General features: G+C 36.4%; 1 protein-coding gene across 1 annotated transcript in view; it reads left to right on the top strand.

Moving 5' to 3' along the window:
- The window catches only part of spryd3 (SPRY domain containing 3), a 50,131-nt gene extending 31,111 nt beyond the window's left edge, over window positions 1–19,020 (top strand). The window contains exons 8-11 of the mRNA XM_067370943.1: window positions 8,662–8,719; window positions 14,742–14,861; window positions 15,009–15,142; window positions 16,707–19,020. Coding sequence (XP_067227044.1) covers window positions 8,662–8,719; window positions 14,742–14,861; window positions 15,009–15,142; window positions 16,707–16,841 — 447 coding nt within the window. The 3' untranslated portion in view covers window positions 16,842–19,020. The remainder of the gene's footprint in view (window positions 1–8,661; window positions 8,720–14,741; window positions 14,862–15,008; window positions 15,143–16,706) is intronic.
- The last annotated feature ends 197 nt before the right edge of the window (window positions 19,021–19,217 follow it).

Raw genomic sequence — 19,217 nt, 5'->3', positions numbered from 1 at the left:
CTTTCTGAGTTATTCCATGTCAAATAAAAAAAAAGAAAAATTATATATAAAAAAAAATTATTTATATTTTTTAGTCTTTTATCAGCAGTTTCTGAGCATGAAAATGTCCAAATGTAATGTAATTTTATATTTTCTAAATATTTAAAAAAGTGTTCTATCAAGTGATACCTATCTTTTGACTCTCCTTGCTACAGTTTTGGAGTTATGAGTCTTTTGTGTATGTCGCCCAGAAAAAAAAAAACTCTAAAAAAGCCTTCAGGTCTTAAAGGGTTAAAAGTGTACGCTAATTCGATTTAATGTAGGGAAATGCATGCACACATGCACAAGACTTCCCATGCTTTGTTATATTCTCCTGAATACTCAGTATTACTTTTCACATTTCATTGTGTATTGCAAATGCCATTTAGTTGTTGTTGTTTTTTTTTGTTTTTTTAGGAGTTTAAGCACGTAGTGCTGAAACCCTATTGTAATTGTAAGGATTTTTATTATTTGTCTTATGCCTTAAAACTGATCGGGCAGCCCAAACCGTAAGGCCAAGGCCGACATTTTGAATTTTATCCAAAAGGACCTTGTCCTAAGCTTTTTGCCCGATCTGAACCAAACCAATGCAGAAAGATTCTCTGGAGTCTGAATATCAAAAGTTATCAAAAAAAGTTGAAATTTCGTTTCACTGTAGCTATGGGGCCACAAAACGTTTCAAATGGGTGGAGCCACTTTACTAAAATGGCTATAACTCGTTAACGAAATGGGATATTTTAACCAAACTCGGTACACGTGTGTAGGGGCTCAATCTTTGGTCACGCTAAAAAAAATTGGGCCAACCAACCGCCATTGGCCAATGAAATTTGAGAACCTATTAGACAAGGTTAACGGAGGCCGAATGGAACGAAACTCAGTGGGCATGTTCAACTCATGGTCCTAGAGGTCTTTAAGAATTTTGAAAGAAATCGGCCACTAGTTGGCGCTAACGAGTTTTACACCTCAGTAATCACATGGTGTTTCACAGATCCACACAATATGCATATCATTTGATAGATCTCCTCATTCTGAAGAACTTTGCCTAAAGAACAAATGCTGTCAATCAAATCGTTCATTAATTATTTGCAAATATGTGAAAAACCTACTTTTGTGAACTAGTCCTTGGTTTTTCGCCTGATCGGAACAAAACCAGTGCAGGACAATTCTCTGGACTATCTAGATCAATAATGAAATTTACCCTTTGGGTCGCTATAACAGGGTCATTAATAAGTGGGCGTGGCTAAATATACCCAAAAGCCTAAAGGAATACTCACAAACTTCACAAAAAAAGGTGAGCACATGCAGCATATGACTCTAAAGAAGCATGCCAATTTTTATGGAGGTCCGACCATAGGTGGCGCTATAATTATTAAAAAATGTTAAAAAACATATGTTTTTAATGGTTTTGGAAGAAAATGTGTACAACTTTGGGTGTGGTCAACTTATTTTCACGGGAATCACATGCTTAGACTCCTGAAACCTTGCCTAGTCCAACGATACCAGACTTGCCAGGTTTCGGCTTATGGTTTGTGCAACGTTGTGATTTAGCGCTTAAAAAAAACTTTTGCGAATATCTTCGAAACCGTTAGTCCGATCGAGACAAAACCAGTGTAGGAAACACGGAACCTAAGTTGATTAACTGAAAGGTTAAGCCCAAATGTCTAAATTTTGTTAGGAAGTGGCAAAAAAATCCAATCAAAGACGTTCTTGGGTAATTTTTAATGCTCTCATATATATAAGTATCTATAACTTCAAAACGAAATGAGATATTTTCACCAAAATTAACACACATTTGTATGGGCACACTCTGAGGACACCCAAAAAATTTGGTGGAGATCAGGCAATAGGTGGCGCTGTAACTGTCAAAAAACCTTTAAAAACCATATTTTTCCTTACTTAATTGCCTCTATTGGCTGTAAATGGTCTTTTCCATCTATGATCTAAGTGTTTACATGCTTGCTAAATAAAATATAATACCTTTTTATGTGCTTAAAGGCCTTAAGCGTTTGAAGCACGGTAAATGCTTTAATTTTTTTTTTTTTTTTTTTTTTTTTTTTTTGTATTTTTGGCAATGGTATAGTCTTGATCAAATTCCCAATTGTTTTGGCCTGAACAAGAAGGGATGTGTACAGTAAACTCTGGATATACACCAAGATTGCAAATGCGGCTCCACAACACTGTGATCTCATAACAGTTACAATTTGACATTATAACATGCCCTGAGGCGAAGTATGCAAATAGAACAGCGGTTTGAGAGAATCACCTTACTGTCAAGCTCAAATGAATAGCTCATTCATCTGTCATCATTTTACTCATCCTCTAGTTTTTCCCATATGACTTTGTTTCTTCTGTCATATGAGGGGCTTTTGCAACAGAGTATAATTTTCATAGTTCCTGTAACTATTGGCGGAAGTACCTGCTTTTTCAATTCAATTCAATTCAATTCACATTTATATATATATAGCGCTTTTCACAATACATATCGTTTCAAAGCAGCTTTACAGAGAATGCATGTCAAAATTACAATATTAGAAGAATGCAGTTAGCAAATAATGTAATAATTTGTGCAGTTAATTTACAAACACTGTTAGCATTAACTGGGTGAGCGAGTCTGAGCCCCAAACATTATTAGGAAGGCTGTTCCAGATTTTCGGAGTCAAATGTGAAAACGCTCTCCCTCCTTTAGTGGACTTAACTATCCTAGGTACAACCAGAAGTCCAGAGTTTTGTGATCTTAAAGAGCGTGAAGGATTGTAGGGTGATAGAAGATCAGTTAAGTACACAGGAGCTAAACCATTTAGAGCCTTATAGGTCATTAGCAATACTTTATAATCGATACGGAACTTAATTTTTGATGTGTTCGCACTGCTGGAACTAGGAACAATTTTAGAATTCTAAATTTACTAGTCATTATCACAAGTCATTATTTACTAAAAATCCTCCCCTCTGGCATGAACTTTGTGCTAAAGTTCTCCTTTTGTGTTCCATTAAGGAAAGATATTCATACAGGTTTCATGAGAGTATTATTTTAGGATTATTTATTTACTATTATAGCTTTTATTTTCATATTTTTAGTTTTAAATTTTAGAAGTTTTTTGGGGGATTTTATTTGCTTTTGTAATTTTTATTAGTTTTTTTTATATCATTATTTAGGTTTAAATTATTTGTATTTCAGTTTTAGTTTTTATTTCCTGTTAAAGTTTTTCATCTAATATTTATATTTTATTTGTGTGAAACGTTTTAATAGTTAAAAACCCTTGTTCATGAGGGTGAGTAAATGATGGCAAGGTGTAGTCATCATGCAGGGTTTGGGACAGGAACGTGACCACTGTGTTCCTCTCTCTTCCTGATGTTCTGTACGAGGAAAGTGGAGAGTAATTAGTCTCAGGTTGGGAACCTCAGACAGTAAACAAGTCTGTCGTGTCGAGTCGTGCAAGGCTATTGGTTGCTCAGAGAAACAGAGAGAAATTTTTGTTTTTTTCTACTTTTGACTTTTTCTGGAACGTTGCATCTGTTTTTCATTACATATCAAATATCAGGTAAAGCATAGCTGCCTAATTACTGTTTACTCTCATTGGACGTGTACCCTGTTCGCTGCATCCTGTGTATGGAGAGACGTTTACACACAATGTGGTTGTTAATTGTCAGAACATCAAGTGCGCGTGTCACCTCTGCCGTTTGAGGAACAACCACGAAATGGCAATCATTCTTAGTAATGACAGGATCTCGACTGCGGTGGGAACACCAGATGGGCCGAATTATAAGCTAGTCTGCTCTCGGATAGTCCCAGTCTCGGTCTGAGTATGATGGCGGATGTGGAGAGGAAGAGCCAAGCTCTTATCTGCAATCAGTGAACTTTCACCCCCTGTGAACGGGGACTGGAGCTGGCCGTACGAGCTCGTGCGCATGCATCCGGAATATACACTGGGTTGCTAGGATGCAAGACAAAGATTTTCTGGGTTCTAACAAGGGGCGGAGGTGCGTACCGGAGCCTCAGCGGCCAGCGTCCGACCCTTATCACCTCCTGACCTTCCCTTCTCGCACCAACCCTTTCCTCTGCTCTCATCCGGCTCCGCGGGCTTCGGTTTCAGCTAGCTCTCTAGCACTTCCCATGGAGCGATCGAGGGAGTGTGTGTTCCTGACCCTGGTGTCCTCGTTTATTTTGGAAACATTCACAAGTGGAGATCAACTCTCGAAGTGTTCAGCAAGAAACACAATAGTCTGTCACCAATCCATCTGACCTATTCAAGTGCTCCATTTTACTGTATGTTTGGGTGTTTCTTCAACTTCAAAGCACTTAAATACATTATTAAAGGTAGGGTAGGCAATTTTTTCATAAACACTTTTTGTTGAAAACACTGGTTGAAGCTCTCTTCACATCCTGTAACAATCAATAATATAAGTGGTCTAAATATTAAAATATATATATAAATATATATATATCGTCTGTGGAAGTCTCGGGACCAAAACATTTTTGTTTCAGCTTTTAAGAGCAAAATAAAGATATGCCGGTTTCTCCCATAGTGGGCGGAACTAATGTGTAAACGGCAATCTCATTGGCTGGCACTCATCTATTACCATCCCTGTTTTGATTTCAGCAAACTGACAACGTGATTAATATTAATGAACCCAGCAGCTCATTAATCCACAGCTCGTTGTATGTTGTTGTTAGTAGTAGTATTATTATGATTTAATAATAATTACTATTATCTATTACTATTATCTATAAGACATTGTCTTATAGATAATATCATATAATATTGTCTTATATATAACATTATATGAGCTAATATTGTCTTATATATATAACATTGTCCAAAGGCCTTAATAATAATAAAAACAAAGATATGACATCCAAAGTATGTAAGGTCGTACAACTAGATCACTTTTATTAAATCTGAAAGGTTTTAATTATATTTTCCAACATATAAAGGTATTTTAAAGATTTTGAAAGGTCATTCGGTTTAACCGTCCAAAGGCCAATACAGCCATTTCATTTGTGATTAAAATATCTTAAAATGTAATAAATGTATATATTTTTACTCTGGCATGATTTTAGAACATCATATATCAACATAGTGCAAAATGGTATTAAAATTATGTGTAGAAGTTGTTGCTTTGTTATGAGAAAAAATGTCAAGAACAATGAATTTCATTGATGTCATTCAAAGTAACCAATATAAAGGGACCATTTTGGATAGAGTCATGCGGTGAATATCATGTGACAGGATCAATCAGACACCTACATCACATGGTTGTGAAGCAAAGTAAATAACTCTCTCTTATGCCAAGTTTACAGTACAGGATTTTAAGCCCGATTTGCAAGTTAAGGAGCTCGCCGACAGGTCGGACTGTGATCGGGGGAAAATCAGTGGGTGATCGGCGCTTGCCAATCTTTATGTGTGAACTACTCAAAAAGGCATCACCGACACCTCACTATTTAATTTTAATTAAATTTAATTCAAAATGTAATCTAATTTCCTCCCAACATCCATTTTCAAATAAAGTCGTTGTCGTCAGCTCGTGTAGTGTGTAACCTCCTGTTGCAGATCATTTATGTAGTGTCACATAGTGTGAACACCACAACGACTTCAAGACTACATGTTGTCTGAACAGCACAGTGATCTGCCGATGTTTAAAGTCCTGTAGTGTAAACTTGGCTTTAACTATTCGAAAAATTCATGTTTTGACTTGCTCATACGCATTTCCCGAAACATCAAGTCATTCAGTACAACCGCTATAATACATGGAAAATATTGTAATATTTAAAAAACTTGTACTAAATATGAAATGTTGTCAGCGGCAAGGGACTCATGGGCAGCGCGCCGACATGTAGTGCTAATGCGCTTCGGGCGACCTGAGTTCGAGTCCCGGCTCGTGGTCCTTCCCGATCCAGTCCCCCTCTCTCTCCCCCACTTCGCTTCCTGTCTGATCACTGTCCTATCATAATAGTCAAAAACGGCAAAAATAAATCTTAAATTTTTTTTTTTTTTTTCCTTTTGCCAGCTAGCTAGCAATTATTATTATTATTATTATTATTAATATTTATTTTATTTTTTCAGCTAGCTAAATATCAGCCTGTTGGCATTGTTTGAAAATATCGTCATTTGGTATAACCAAAAGTGTAATTCGGTAAAACCGAACTTTTTTTGGTGACAAATTTTGTCCATCTTGTAAAAAATGACAAAAGCAGTGTTAAATGATTATAAAACCACATAATCTCTTTTAAAAACCTTATTCGTCAATGACCCACATACACTGACAGAGGTCAAATTAAAAGTGTTTTAAGAGTTTTCTAAAAGTGCTCATAGTTCATTGTTTCGTGATGACAGGAGCTTGCACAAATGCCATTCCCAGCACCCGTATTGTGGTTGTTGGGGGCAGGTACCCTCTTGGCCTAATCTCTGCGCTGTATGTCATGTGCAGATGTGCATCTGCCTCCACCGGCAGCCTCTCTGCTACTTGTTGTCTTTGCCACAGTGTGGAAATGCAGGCAGCTCGAGTATCGCACATAAAAGCCCCGGGTGGATCTGATAGGGCTCTGCCACGGACACATATGCTACTGTTTGTGTTTCTTGGAAGCTCGATGCTTCTCTCTAATGGATTTTGCAGTCTCCTCAGGGGGCCAGAACGCTATATGCATGAACAGCTCCTCTTCTCAAACAGGAGTATGTGGTATATAATTTCATTTGACAGATTGAAAAAACTGTTATGTGGGTCGCTGTGGCGAGCGGGGTGATTGATGGCTTGTGTGCTTTGCGTGGCATGTTTGAAGTGTCTGTTTGCTTGTATGTTTATACATGGTACATGATATAGAGCACAGATGTAATCGTACGAATACATGGAATGCGCTATCATTTTTCACCTTGTCAGGGCGCAGATGTAAACTCATTCGAAATTAAGTAATGTTTGCAAACAGTGTACTTTCTCATGTGTTGTTCCAGAGAGCGCCACTCCATTGTCTCTACATGTTTCGAGCTGTTTGTCAGATTCACCTAAGGTATCATCATCATCCCCGCGCACTCTGTTGCACAACTTCATTGCGCTGGAGCCGATGTAGCGCTTCACAATTCTAGCGGGGTGGAAAACGGACTAAGGGATGTTAAAGTGTCATCTTACTTTCTTAGAACGGGATATTGTGGCTCGCGCTTAAATCATCTGTCCGTTTTAGGTCCGAGCTTGTATCGTGAAAAAATCAGTTTTAAGTCCCCCGGTCTATGTTTCCTCCTCTTCCTTATTAGATAAACAGATTAAAAGATCTCGACTTGAACCATAACACAACCCTCTATCAGCCTTAACCAAAACAGATCCCCATGTAATCCCCTAGACCAGATTACAGAAATGCCAACACAGTAAAGACATTTATAATGTTACAAAATATTTCAAATAAACGGTGTTCTTTTGAATGTTCTAATGCTGAAAAAAATCGATCATATTCCCACAAAAATATTAAGCAGCCCAACTGTTTTCAAGATTTATAATGAGAAATGTTTTTTGGGCACTAAATCATAAATAAATGCAGCAAATCAAAAACAATCTGCACAGTTCAAATCTGACTTTTGAATTGTGCATATGGGTTTTTGATTTAATTTAACAATTAATTAATTATCTATCTAATATTTTATTGTACATAATATTTACTCTGAATTCAGTTAAGAAGTGATGTTTTGATTTTATAACAGGTTATACAGCATATATAAGGTTCAATTCATTAACATTACTTAATGTATTAGGTATGAACTAGCATTTTTAGTCTTTTAAGTTATATAAATTAATTTCAATTTATTATGATTAAACATGAATTAAAATTAGCATAGGTGGAATAATTCTGTAAAATATTTATTGATGATACCAGTCAGCATGAAATGAAAGTTTATTTTCTTCCCTATTGTGAGGTATATCCCAGTGAAACGGCTTCTTGAACAAGAAAAAAATGTAGGGCAGGGCTTGATTTTGTCCTTTGGGAATTGATGGTTGGATGGTTGTGATTTACCATCTCATCAGTCATCTCATGTGAGTGACAGGCTGTCATGCCCTCGCACCAGTAAACAGTTTGATTAAAGAGGGCACATGAATTAGAAAAAAAAGATAAATCATTTATAATAAATACTGCGATATTACATAAAAAAAATTGTCAATTTAAATTTCATGGTGACTAACAATTTAAAACTTTTAAAGATTATAAGGTGTATTATGAATGTATCATATATGTATTATAAGGGATATAATGAATTGTTGCTACAATTTTTGATGTAAATAGACTTTAATAGTCTCTTCAAATGAAAACAGAGAAATACAAAAATATCTTTCCATGTTAATTCCTTCTCAGATCTTATCAAAATATTGGCTGCTCCTCGTGTTTTTGCTGGCAAGGTGTATCTGTATATAAAAAAAACATAACCTTTGCTGTTATTTGACAGCAACTCTTAAACCTAAAACAATGAGCTGTGATGCTGTAATTGTTTTCTGGCTATAGATCTCAATCCTTTCTCCACCACATTAATATGAAAGTGTTGAGTGAGATTGTGGAAAGTGAAAGCGTCACAAGTTTGTGTTTGCAGTAAATCCGTCATTGGAATCTATAAAACCAGACTGTTGTCTAATTATTAGAATATGTGTCTTATTCTTCCTCTCTTTCGTCAGGATTACCCAAAGAACAGGCATCCAGGCTGGAGTCGAGGTTCTGTTGCATATCACGCAGGTGAGTTGTTAAGTTCAGTCTTGTCATTACAGCAGTCAGTATGTTCATATGTAAAGTTATTTTCGAGCTAAATTAATTTTTTACCTAGTCAGTCTAGTCTTCATCTGTCTAAATATACATAACACAGTGCGTAATCAAATAGTTTGAAGGATTGAATGCACAGTTTGTCACCTCTTTCGCCACATATGCACTATTGGTGTGTTCAAGACCTCCTTGAAATTTCGTATTTATAAGTTAGGGTTAGGGAAGTCGTAATTGCGATACCTTGGAGTAAGATGGTGATGTACCTTTTTTACAAAAAAATCAGCAATAATATTTTTAATGTTTTTATTCAATTTATGAAGGTAAATTTAATCATTACATATTCTGTCATAATTGTACAGTACTATCACATTTTTACTTGCAACTTAGCTAATTTAGCTGCATCTATTGGGGAAGATGGGGAAATGGCAGTTTCTTTCAGTTTTTTTTTCACCTGCATTTGGCCTAAAACACTGTTCATAGTCATCCAGGATGAAATGTTGACAAAAAACACAGTTTTTTCAGATTTTTCATATCGATGATCTCTCCATATTTACGATTCTTCGCAGCTTTTTGCCACTGTCTATAATGTTCTGGATCCTTCACTGACTAAACGTTTGCTCTTTCAATTCTTGCACCCGTGAACAATACAATTTGACATTATGACAAAGTTTGTTATGAAGTATTTCCTACTAAAGCAAGGTGGTATTTGACTCTGACCAGTGCATTATGAGTGTTGAAGTTTGGCGAAGGGGAAGACAGCCTTTTTTCTCTGTTTTATCTAGTCAGATAACACTGATTTAAAAAATATCTTCACCTTTATACTACATAGGCAGCCAAGTTTTATTGAAAGCCCATTTTGCCATTTAAAGAATGTTCCTGTAAATACAATCTATCTGTCATGACTTGAACGCATCATAAGCCCAGGCCAATTGTAGGACATATAAAGAAAATGTATATCCCTTTTATTCCAAAATCTGAAATTAAACTTTAATGTAATGTAGAAGTACTCACTCTTTTCCCAACATAGTTCTTTTTATACACATGACTCCACACATTCAGATCCTGTTTACATAAAGTTTGTTTTGTTTTCTCCGTTTTGTCATCTCTGGTTGTATTCCTATCACAGGTCATGCATGGATTACCCAGAATTCCTGCAGGTGGTGACTTTTTTTTAAGCTTTATTATTTGGCTCCTCTTCTCTTTTCAAGCCTACACATCTATGGGCACCATCTCTACAGTGTGTGGAGGTCCTGGATGATGATAAGAGGATTGTAGAGATGAGATCAGTGTGTTGATTAGAAGCCAATCCTCTTGAAAATGGCAGGAGGATAAATAGCCCTATCTCACTCCACAGGTCCCATCTTTCAAAGCAGCTCAAAGGAAGTTGATATCGGATAAGATTGCTGCTCAATGTAAAGATGGCAATCTTTATACTCAACCCCTTCATGCCTTCATACCACTTCACATAACAGATTAGTCACTGAGTATCATCCTGAGTGAAACTGTGCATCTTTGGTGGCTCAGAGCCTATTGTTTAAGGGTGAGGGATTTTGCATGTAAGCCAGATAAACAGTGACGGTTCTGATTTTTTGATATATATGGATGTTGACTAATGTGGCAACGTTACTAACTTTAGTGGGTTATTTTGGTTCTAGCTTTAACAATAGAGATGCTATAAAAATGCACTTATTAATCTTATTTGATAGACTGGACATGGATAGATCTGTTTTCCATGATACTTCTGATGGATTTTCCGATTTTAACCCAAGCTTTACTCACCCTAAAGCCATCCTAGGTGTATATGACTTTCTTCTTTCTGATGAACATAATCGGAGAAATATTAATAAATATCCTGACACATCCAAGCTTTATAATTGCAGTGAACGAGAGTCACGAGAATGAGCTGAAGAAACTGCATCCATCCATTATAAACATGTACTCCACACGGCTTCAGGGGGTTAATAAAGGCCTTCTGATGTGAATTGATGTGTTTGTGTAAAAAAAAAAAAAAAATATCAATATTTAACAAGTTATGAGGTGAAATATCTAGCTTCCACTAGACCGCCTTCCATATTCAGCGTATGAAGAAAGTGATGCCAGTTTACATTTTATTCATAACTTGAATACAGAAGGCGGTCTGGCGTAAAGTACTTCACGACTCAAAGCGAACATAAATTTGACATCAACATACCGCTTAATATACTAAGTTGGGGGGGAACAATCCAACCGTCTCCATTGACTTTGTATTGCGTGAGGCTGCCTCCTTGTCATTTCTGACTTTTTAGTTCTAAACGTTCGTTTTTTGGGTCAACAGCTTATAAAAACTTCTGGGTTTTTTAGCTTGTTTGGTGTACACCTTGTCACATAGCAGCTTTTAGACATTGTTCTGTTTTTTGTAATAGGTCAGAAATGATAGCCTCACGCAATAGAGTCAATGGAGACGGTTGCATTAGGGGCTTCATAGAATGTGTCATTCATTTTCTGTACCTTTCCGAATTCAGAATTAGGCTTCGGGGCACATAATCTAATGCTCACTTGATATTTAATAGTTTTAATAATTTAAAACCATTGCTAAATATAATATTTAGCAAATTTCAAAATAAATATCTGGTTTCCTAGTACTCAGTCATTTGCTACTTAAATCTAAAACGTTTAAAAAAAAACATGAAGTATTACATTTAAATTAGCACAGAATCAGCTTTCTGCTGCTGCCTGCGATCGCATTAAGGATCAGGCAAATTTCCACATGCATCTTGAAAAGTGGATGTTTAGAAAAGTGCTGCGTCAAGTTTTTGTGCCATCTAGTGGTTTAGAGGAGAATTAAATCAAATACGTCTTTTACCCCGGTACGCCTTTAGCCCCGTTGTACCCTAAATATAAAAAGCACATGTGCATACATTTATAGGTATGTGATTTTTTTTTTTTTTTTTTAGACAAATTTGTATTGAATTTTAAAAAATAAGTATTAATTTATTATGAATTCATATATCGTAAAATATAAATATATATGTTTGTTATAGATAAATATTTTATATCAAAATAACTCTCTCCCCCTCTCTCTATCTCTCCTCTATCTATCTATCTATCTATCATATATATATATATATATATATATATATATATATATATATATATATACATACACACATATATACATTATATATATATATGTATATGTATGTGTGTGTGTGTGTGTGTATATCTGTATATATATATATATATATATATATATATATATATATATATATATTACAGTCAAACCAAAAAATGCTCAGAAATTTTGTTTTTTTTAATTTTTGATATTTTCATTTATGTAAGTAATTTATTAGTTAATTTATGTAAGTGACGATAGCAAAATAACATATTATACCCAAAACGTTTTCTTTAAAATTCTCTAAAAACCAATAATTATTCAGACACTTTGACCTTTGCTTAAGTGTTATCTGACATAATTAAGATTATTTTTTTCTGACAGTTTAACTCTGAGATCTTGTCATATTTTATTACCTTTTTTTTTTTTACTATACTGAATAAACTATATTAATGAATGAAATGTTCAAGGTCTCTGCTTAATAAATTGTGGTTTGACTGTGTGTGTGTGTGTGTATGTGTGTATATATATATATATATATATATATATATAAAATACTATTTTTTTTAAGCAGTATTTAGTATTCTCTATCTATCTATTGTATCGATGCAAATTTTCATATCAGTGCCTCCCTAGAAGTGATGGAAGTTTGTTTATTTGCTAGTGAATTCACCCAGGCCTTGTGTTCTTCTCGACTGTGAAGAATTCAGCCATATCATCGCTCGCATCAGGGTGATGTAGTTTGTCAAGCTCTCTTGTCAGCTTTTGCGGAGCTGCATTTATGGGGCATATCTTTTCTGCGCCTCATTGCGGCACCCGCTGATGGAGGTCTGGCATTGCCACAGAAGCGGGTCAGATTAGGGGGCATGACTCATTGTCCTGCCCTGATCTATAAGAGGCCCACATCTATGACTCATAATCCTGTTAGTCATCACGTAGAGACACGTTACGGCCATGATTTGTCGCTCTGAGGGTCAGTGTCCTCACTGCGCATCATAGCCAAGGACAGAGGGGCTATTTGTATCTCATTTTGATGGGAAATGAAGTTGGAAGTCATGTGATACGTTTTTTTGTTGTTTTTTTTAGAGTTTGAAACACCGATTGTATGCCGTATATGATCCCCGTTCCGGTTTTAATTCATCTGCTGACTGTGCCAAGTGGGTCAGAATAGTTGGCACAGTTGCTTTACGCAAATCACTATTTTCAGGTTTGTTCAGTACAGGTTTGGTAATGCAATAGGGGTACGTGACCCTTCCCTGTTTAGGCTACTTTAAAATGTTGACGACATGAACAAGCAAATAGTTTTTCCTTTCTTAGCCCCCAGGCTCATAAAGCGGCCTTCTTGTTTGCGGAAGCAAGTCTACGTTCCCAGTCTTTTCCAGAGAACAGCTCTGACATTCGAGGAAAGCCCTCTCTGCGCTCCGGTGTAGCGTTTCCTGCCAGCTCGGGTGCCAGAGGGCCTGAAAGCTCTCTAGCAGGCTTGGTGAGAGCGCGTGCCCAAGCCCCCATCTATTTTTAGTTGCCTTCCTCTCCCACAGTGGTCGTGGTGTTTGCAGAGTGTGGTGTTGGGACGGAGGCCCACATGGGAATCATAATGATACAGTGTCTTCATCTCCCTCCGCGTGTTCAGATAGGGATTGTTTAAACAGTATCCTGAGCTGGGAACGGGTCCCATGACAACTCGACAAATATTTACCAGCCACACACTGCAATAAGGTTTTTTGTCTGCAGGCTACCTTTCCGTGTTTTTCTTTCACTTGCTCTTGATTGTTGTTGTCTCTTTGTTTTGTTATCTTCTTATATAAGGAGAACTTCGACTTGGTAGAAAGAAATGTACAGAGGCATGAAAGCACATCTCCTTTCATCCTGTCAGTTTCTGGATGAAGAGTATAAGACTTCTCTGGATCATTAAGAGCAAATGTGTGAGGAATGCTGCATTAGTGCTTGCTTATTCAGGTTCACGTCAGGTCTTGACAGTGCTCTGATGCGAAGCACTAACTTTAGCATTGCTTCTTTATGTCCTACAATTAATTCAGATGATGAGTTTTTACCTCCATCATTGACTATAAATGGGTCACCCAAAAAGCAGGCTTTAAAAAGATAATCAGATGAGATACATAAACAAATATTATGAAATATGAGCTCAAGCACAGAGTAAAGAACTCATTTTAACCTACAGTGATACTGTCCAACAGCGACACCAGCAGATGATATTTCAGGTGGAGGTGGCACTCAAATTAATAGGGCACAAATAGGGATTTGTTGATTTAATGGTCCGAAAAGATATATATTTATATGTATATATAAATATGCATATTACCGTTCGTACTGCCTTTCAAAAGTTTGAGGTTGGTAAGATTTAGTCTCTTAAACTTAGAATTTCAAATAAATGCTTTGTATAATAAGATATTTTATAACATAATTTATTCCTGTGAGGCAAAGCTAAATTTTCAGCATCATTACTCCAGTCTTCAGAGTCACATGATCCTTCAGAAATCATTCTAATAAGCTTATTATTAATGTTAAAAACAGTTGTGCTGTGTAGTTTTTTTGTGGAAACGGTGATACATTTTTTCAGGATTCTTTGAATAAAAAGTTCAAAAGAAGAATGATGTTTAATATTTACAAAATATTTTGTAACATTATAGATGTCTGTCTCTTTCGATCAATTTAATACATCTTTGCTGAATACAGGTATTTCTTTCTTTAAAAAAAAATAATAAATATGCACAATGTAATATAAATATATAGTCCAGTTTCTTTACTTTAGAGTTTTTTTTCTCCAAATATTTATAGTGTTAATGCCCAGGATATTTAGAGTTGATTTGCACATCAGATTTGATGTAAGGTCATGGTTTACTAATGAAAGGAGCTGCATTTGAACTGTCCATTTTATCTGCTCCATAGATGATGGGAAGATTTTCCATGGAAGTGGAGTAGGTGACCAGTTTGGCCCTCGCTGTTTCGAAGGGGACATCATGGGCTGCGGAATTATGTTTCCTCGTGACTACGTGCTGGACTATGAAGGTGAGAACACGAATGTTGTGCTCATTAAACGAGATGAGAAGAAACTTCCCATTTTACTGCCAATGAATACTTTGATCCATTTAGCATGCTTGTCAGGACTGTAGTCCAAGTTTTTAATCACTCCAGCTCAACGGGTTTCTCTGTTAGATGAAATTGATGACTGGGATGCTGCTGATGTACGACAAAAGCAGGGACGTGTCGAAAACTTACTGTATTTGAATGATGAAGATGAGGAAGAGGGAGATGACCCAGAACAAGAACATGAGGGCCGGAAGGTTATGGTGAGTGGTTTTATTATATATATATATATATATATATATATAATATTTATATTATTCTTATATTCTGATTTGGTGCTCAGTTATTATCAGTTTTATATATATACATACACACACAGATACAGAGCTAAGAGATAGTTACAACTACACAGCCCAGGCTAAGATAGGTTTGATATTAGAAGATATTGTATGTAGCCTAATTTGCGCCCATCAGGGAGATGCTCTCAAAATGGGGGGTATTGAAATCACTTTTGAATGAGCGCACACATTTTAGTTTTGCTTTCGAATTTGCGATCGCATGTACTCTGTGTATAGGGAGCGGTGATGCTAAGATCGCATTCTACAAGATAAGAAATTTGTCTGATGCTTAGGCTGTGTTGAGCAACGAATCCTCCGGCATGGTCTTGTCAGTCATCTTGCCTTTACTCCCGTCATGTGATCAGTGAACTCTGTGTGACTCTGCAGCTCGTGCTGGGCTGTTTTAGCCAATGAATTACACCATTGCATACAACAATTATAACAATTAAGACTCTGGCTTTCTCTGGGTTCTTTGACACTACCAAAGAAATAACCAGGAGAGAGAAAATATTGTCAAGTTCAAGAGTATTATAAATAAGCTTTAACAACACAACTAATACCTTAACCTGTTAACTTGTGTCCCCATTTGGAACCCATATCCAAATTAGAATTCATGAAGCCTTTGAAATTCAAACATTGTAGACTCATTTGAAAGAAAACATGTTGCAGCTTGTTGTCATATTGTCAGAATGAATAAAAATTCCGAGATTTATGGAACATTTTTGAGACCACATAAAAACACAGAAAGGCGTCAGCAGTTAACAGGTTAATGTAACATTTCCCGTTTCAGGACTAGCAAAATAATTGCAACTTATTCTCTGTATAGTGGCGAAATGCCACTTTGCATTTCTTGTCTCCTAATTGAATGACCTGAGCCACAAACCCAAATTGTTATTTATTACCGAAGAGCTCAAAGTCTAAGTTTGGACTGCTAAACAAATGAATAGCCATTATTTTTTAAAACCGATTGGAGGTAATATAACATTCATTCAAGTGAAGTGTTTTAACTTCACAGAAGATTAATGCATTAAGGTCTCCCAGTGGGATGTTATACTATCAAGACTGCACTGTGCCAAATATTTGACTCTGTTTTTGACTCTGTAATCACCCAGTTTCTGATTTTTTTCCCACTGGGTGAGAGTTAAGGTGCTTGATTCAACACACCAGCTCACTGTCAAACTCTCTCATAAGAGCTGTCTTTTGAGGGTACAGGATATCCCAGATGTAGTTCAGATGAGTTTGCTTACAGATTTTTCAGCCACTTGCCTGGAAGGGCTTATTGGAACACAGAATACCCTCGGTGCTCAAAAAACAGATGTTTGCAAAGTGTTTTCTTGTGCTGATCACTTGTCCTGAAGTAGCCAGAGTTTTGGCATTAGTGTGTACCAGGACTGTCGGATACCCTGTTACTATGGAAATGCTGACTCACTGTCTTCCCTCTCCAGCTGTGGAAATGCTGACTCACTGTCGCCCCTCTGTGCTCATCTAGGTGTTCTTCACCCGGAACGGCAAGATTATCGGGAGAAGGGAGGTGGTGGTCCCGGCCGGAGGGTTCTACCCCACTATCGGGATGCTCAGCAGCGGGGAAAAGGTGAAGGTGGACCTCCATCCACTCAGCGGATAATAAACGAGGACCTTCGCACTGCTGTCAGCCAGACTCGCCCACAAAAGGATGGAAAAGAGCTAAAAACTTACGCTGTTATTTTTTTTATGTCAGAAAGCACTTCAAAAAAAGTTTAACACATTCACTCCAGTGCATGTCTCACGGTAGAACATATCCACAGCTTTCACCTCAGCTTAAAATGGTTTACTGTGAATCCACAAAGAGGGATTCATGGCATGGAAATGTTTAATATCCGGCCTCAAAAGAACTGTTTAAATGGTCACCGAAATAATATTGTACGAAGATGCATTTAGTTTATTAAAATATATTGAATTATATATTTTTTAATGTACATGTATATATGTAAATTTATGTATTGGCTGCTATACAAACATTTATTTAGCTAAATCAATCATGAATATTAATAAACACCCTAGAGAAAGTTAAAGATACGGTATGAGGGTGTTGATAATTATTAATAATAATATTAATATTATGTTATTGTTCAAATTAACTTCAGGTTTCCTCAAGCACTCCCTCTCACACATGACTTGTGAAGGTGATGATAGCATATTATGGTCGTTTTTCTTATTGTGATTCATTCTGAATGTCATATTTAATCAAGTGCCATTTTTCGCTATTATTTCTGTCTGAAAATGAGCGGTTGAGGGGAATGTGCTTGCCAGTAAATGGCATGAAGTAATTGCTAATTGCGATGTCAGTGAAGGCGAGTTGTGTTGTCTCTCGTTGTATATCTTTCACTGTCATCAGGAAACGCCATTCAGCAGCTCCAGACCAGAGAGAACTAGACTGGAAAACAACACTGAATCGGCCACTTCATGTTTATGTATGTCTATGAATGCATCATTACAAACCAGTTTAAGTTCATTTAGCCTTCATTCTGTAAATGTAGAATTTTACTTCAGTTCGTGGACGTTTTATCAAATATTTCAGGGCAGACGTCACTTTGGAGTCAAGTCTAAAAACATGGAGCTGTTTATTCAGGCATTGTCCACTGTAATGTGAACTCGACCGGTTCACAAATGCCACAAGCACTTTAGAGATGCCTCAACTTAAGCTGATAGTCCAATTGGTGAGTGGCCATGATGCTTACCTCCAGACTTCTGAACTGATGCCATTTTGCACACCTCGCTGTTGCAATAATGCACTTCCTCTTCTGTTCTGTTACATATCACTTATGGAACAAAACGCTTTCATATTACATACTTTGCCAAATTTAATATCTAATTTTGTCCCTTTTCAGTATGGTTTTTCCTTCGTTTTATATAAATGGAATCTTTCAGTGATATTAAACTTTTCTCTGTATTGCCCTAATTTAGGTGCTTCGGTTTCTTAAGTTGCATCCTACAGTATACTAGCCCAATGTCAGGACATTGTTTGCTTATTGCTCTGTCTATAAATAAGTGATTTGGTGTTCATTGGCTGCTGGAAATGGAAGGTCATGATGAGTGCATTGCATTGTGGGACACAGTACCCAGTGCAGTGTGCACATTTTGCCATTTTTAGGAGTATTCTATGCATAAATGTTAATGCTATGCACAGTATACAATATACTGCAGAAATAGGAAGAGTAGTATGCTATTCTGAATATAGCCATAGTCATATTTGACACATGGACTTTCAAAGGACATTCATCATTGAAAAAAGGAGCTTTGATTTATTAATTTAAAAGTTTATCCATGGTTTATAACACCCTGCATGTTTATCAAAGATTCTGCTACTTTTTCATTTTTATTTTAAATATTCAGTGTGAATCATGAGGTTGATTAGAAAAATTGTCACTCTAAAGAGAGGAATGGAAATCAATCAACTAAAGCTCTTCCATTTGGTGGTGAAATGAATATTCCAGATCATATCATTTAACATAAAGAATTGCTTGTGTTCCAGACATAAATTGACAGCACAGGGAAGCCAAAACCAAATACCTCTATCGGTTAAGCTTATTCAAAAAGCCAAGCGCTTGTCCTCTCCAAGATCATCTGAATTCCTTGACTGGAATGTGGTTGCTTGGCGCATAAATGGGTAATAATCGTTCTGGGTTCACAGTCTTACTAAACGGAGACTTGTGTTAAAGATGTTGATATGTTGCTCTAGTTGTAGCATGCACTCTTTTGCTAATGTGTATATAATAAAGAAATAGTTATTTCCACACAAACTGGACTCAGGTTGCAGTCAAATTCATTTTCATACAAACACAACATTTTAAATAAATGAGCCCATTTGAATGTACACAGAAATGTCAATTATAAATAAAAATAGAGACATATATATAAAATCTACCAATCAGGCATAACATTATGACCACTGACTGGAGACGGAGAATCACGTTTTTCTTTTACATCACGTGGATGGCCAGGTGCGTGTGTGTCACTTACC

This window comes from Chanodichthys erythropterus, chromosome 20 (assembly GCF_024489055.1).
Source record: "Chanodichthys erythropterus isolate Z2021 chromosome 20, ASM2448905v1, whole genome shotgun sequence".
NCBI lineage: Eukaryota > Metazoa > Chordata > Actinopteri > Cypriniformes > Xenocyprididae > Chanodichthys > Chanodichthys erythropterus.
Note: the sequence above shows the minus strand (reverse complement) of the source record. Positions and strands in the feature narration are given on the sequence as shown.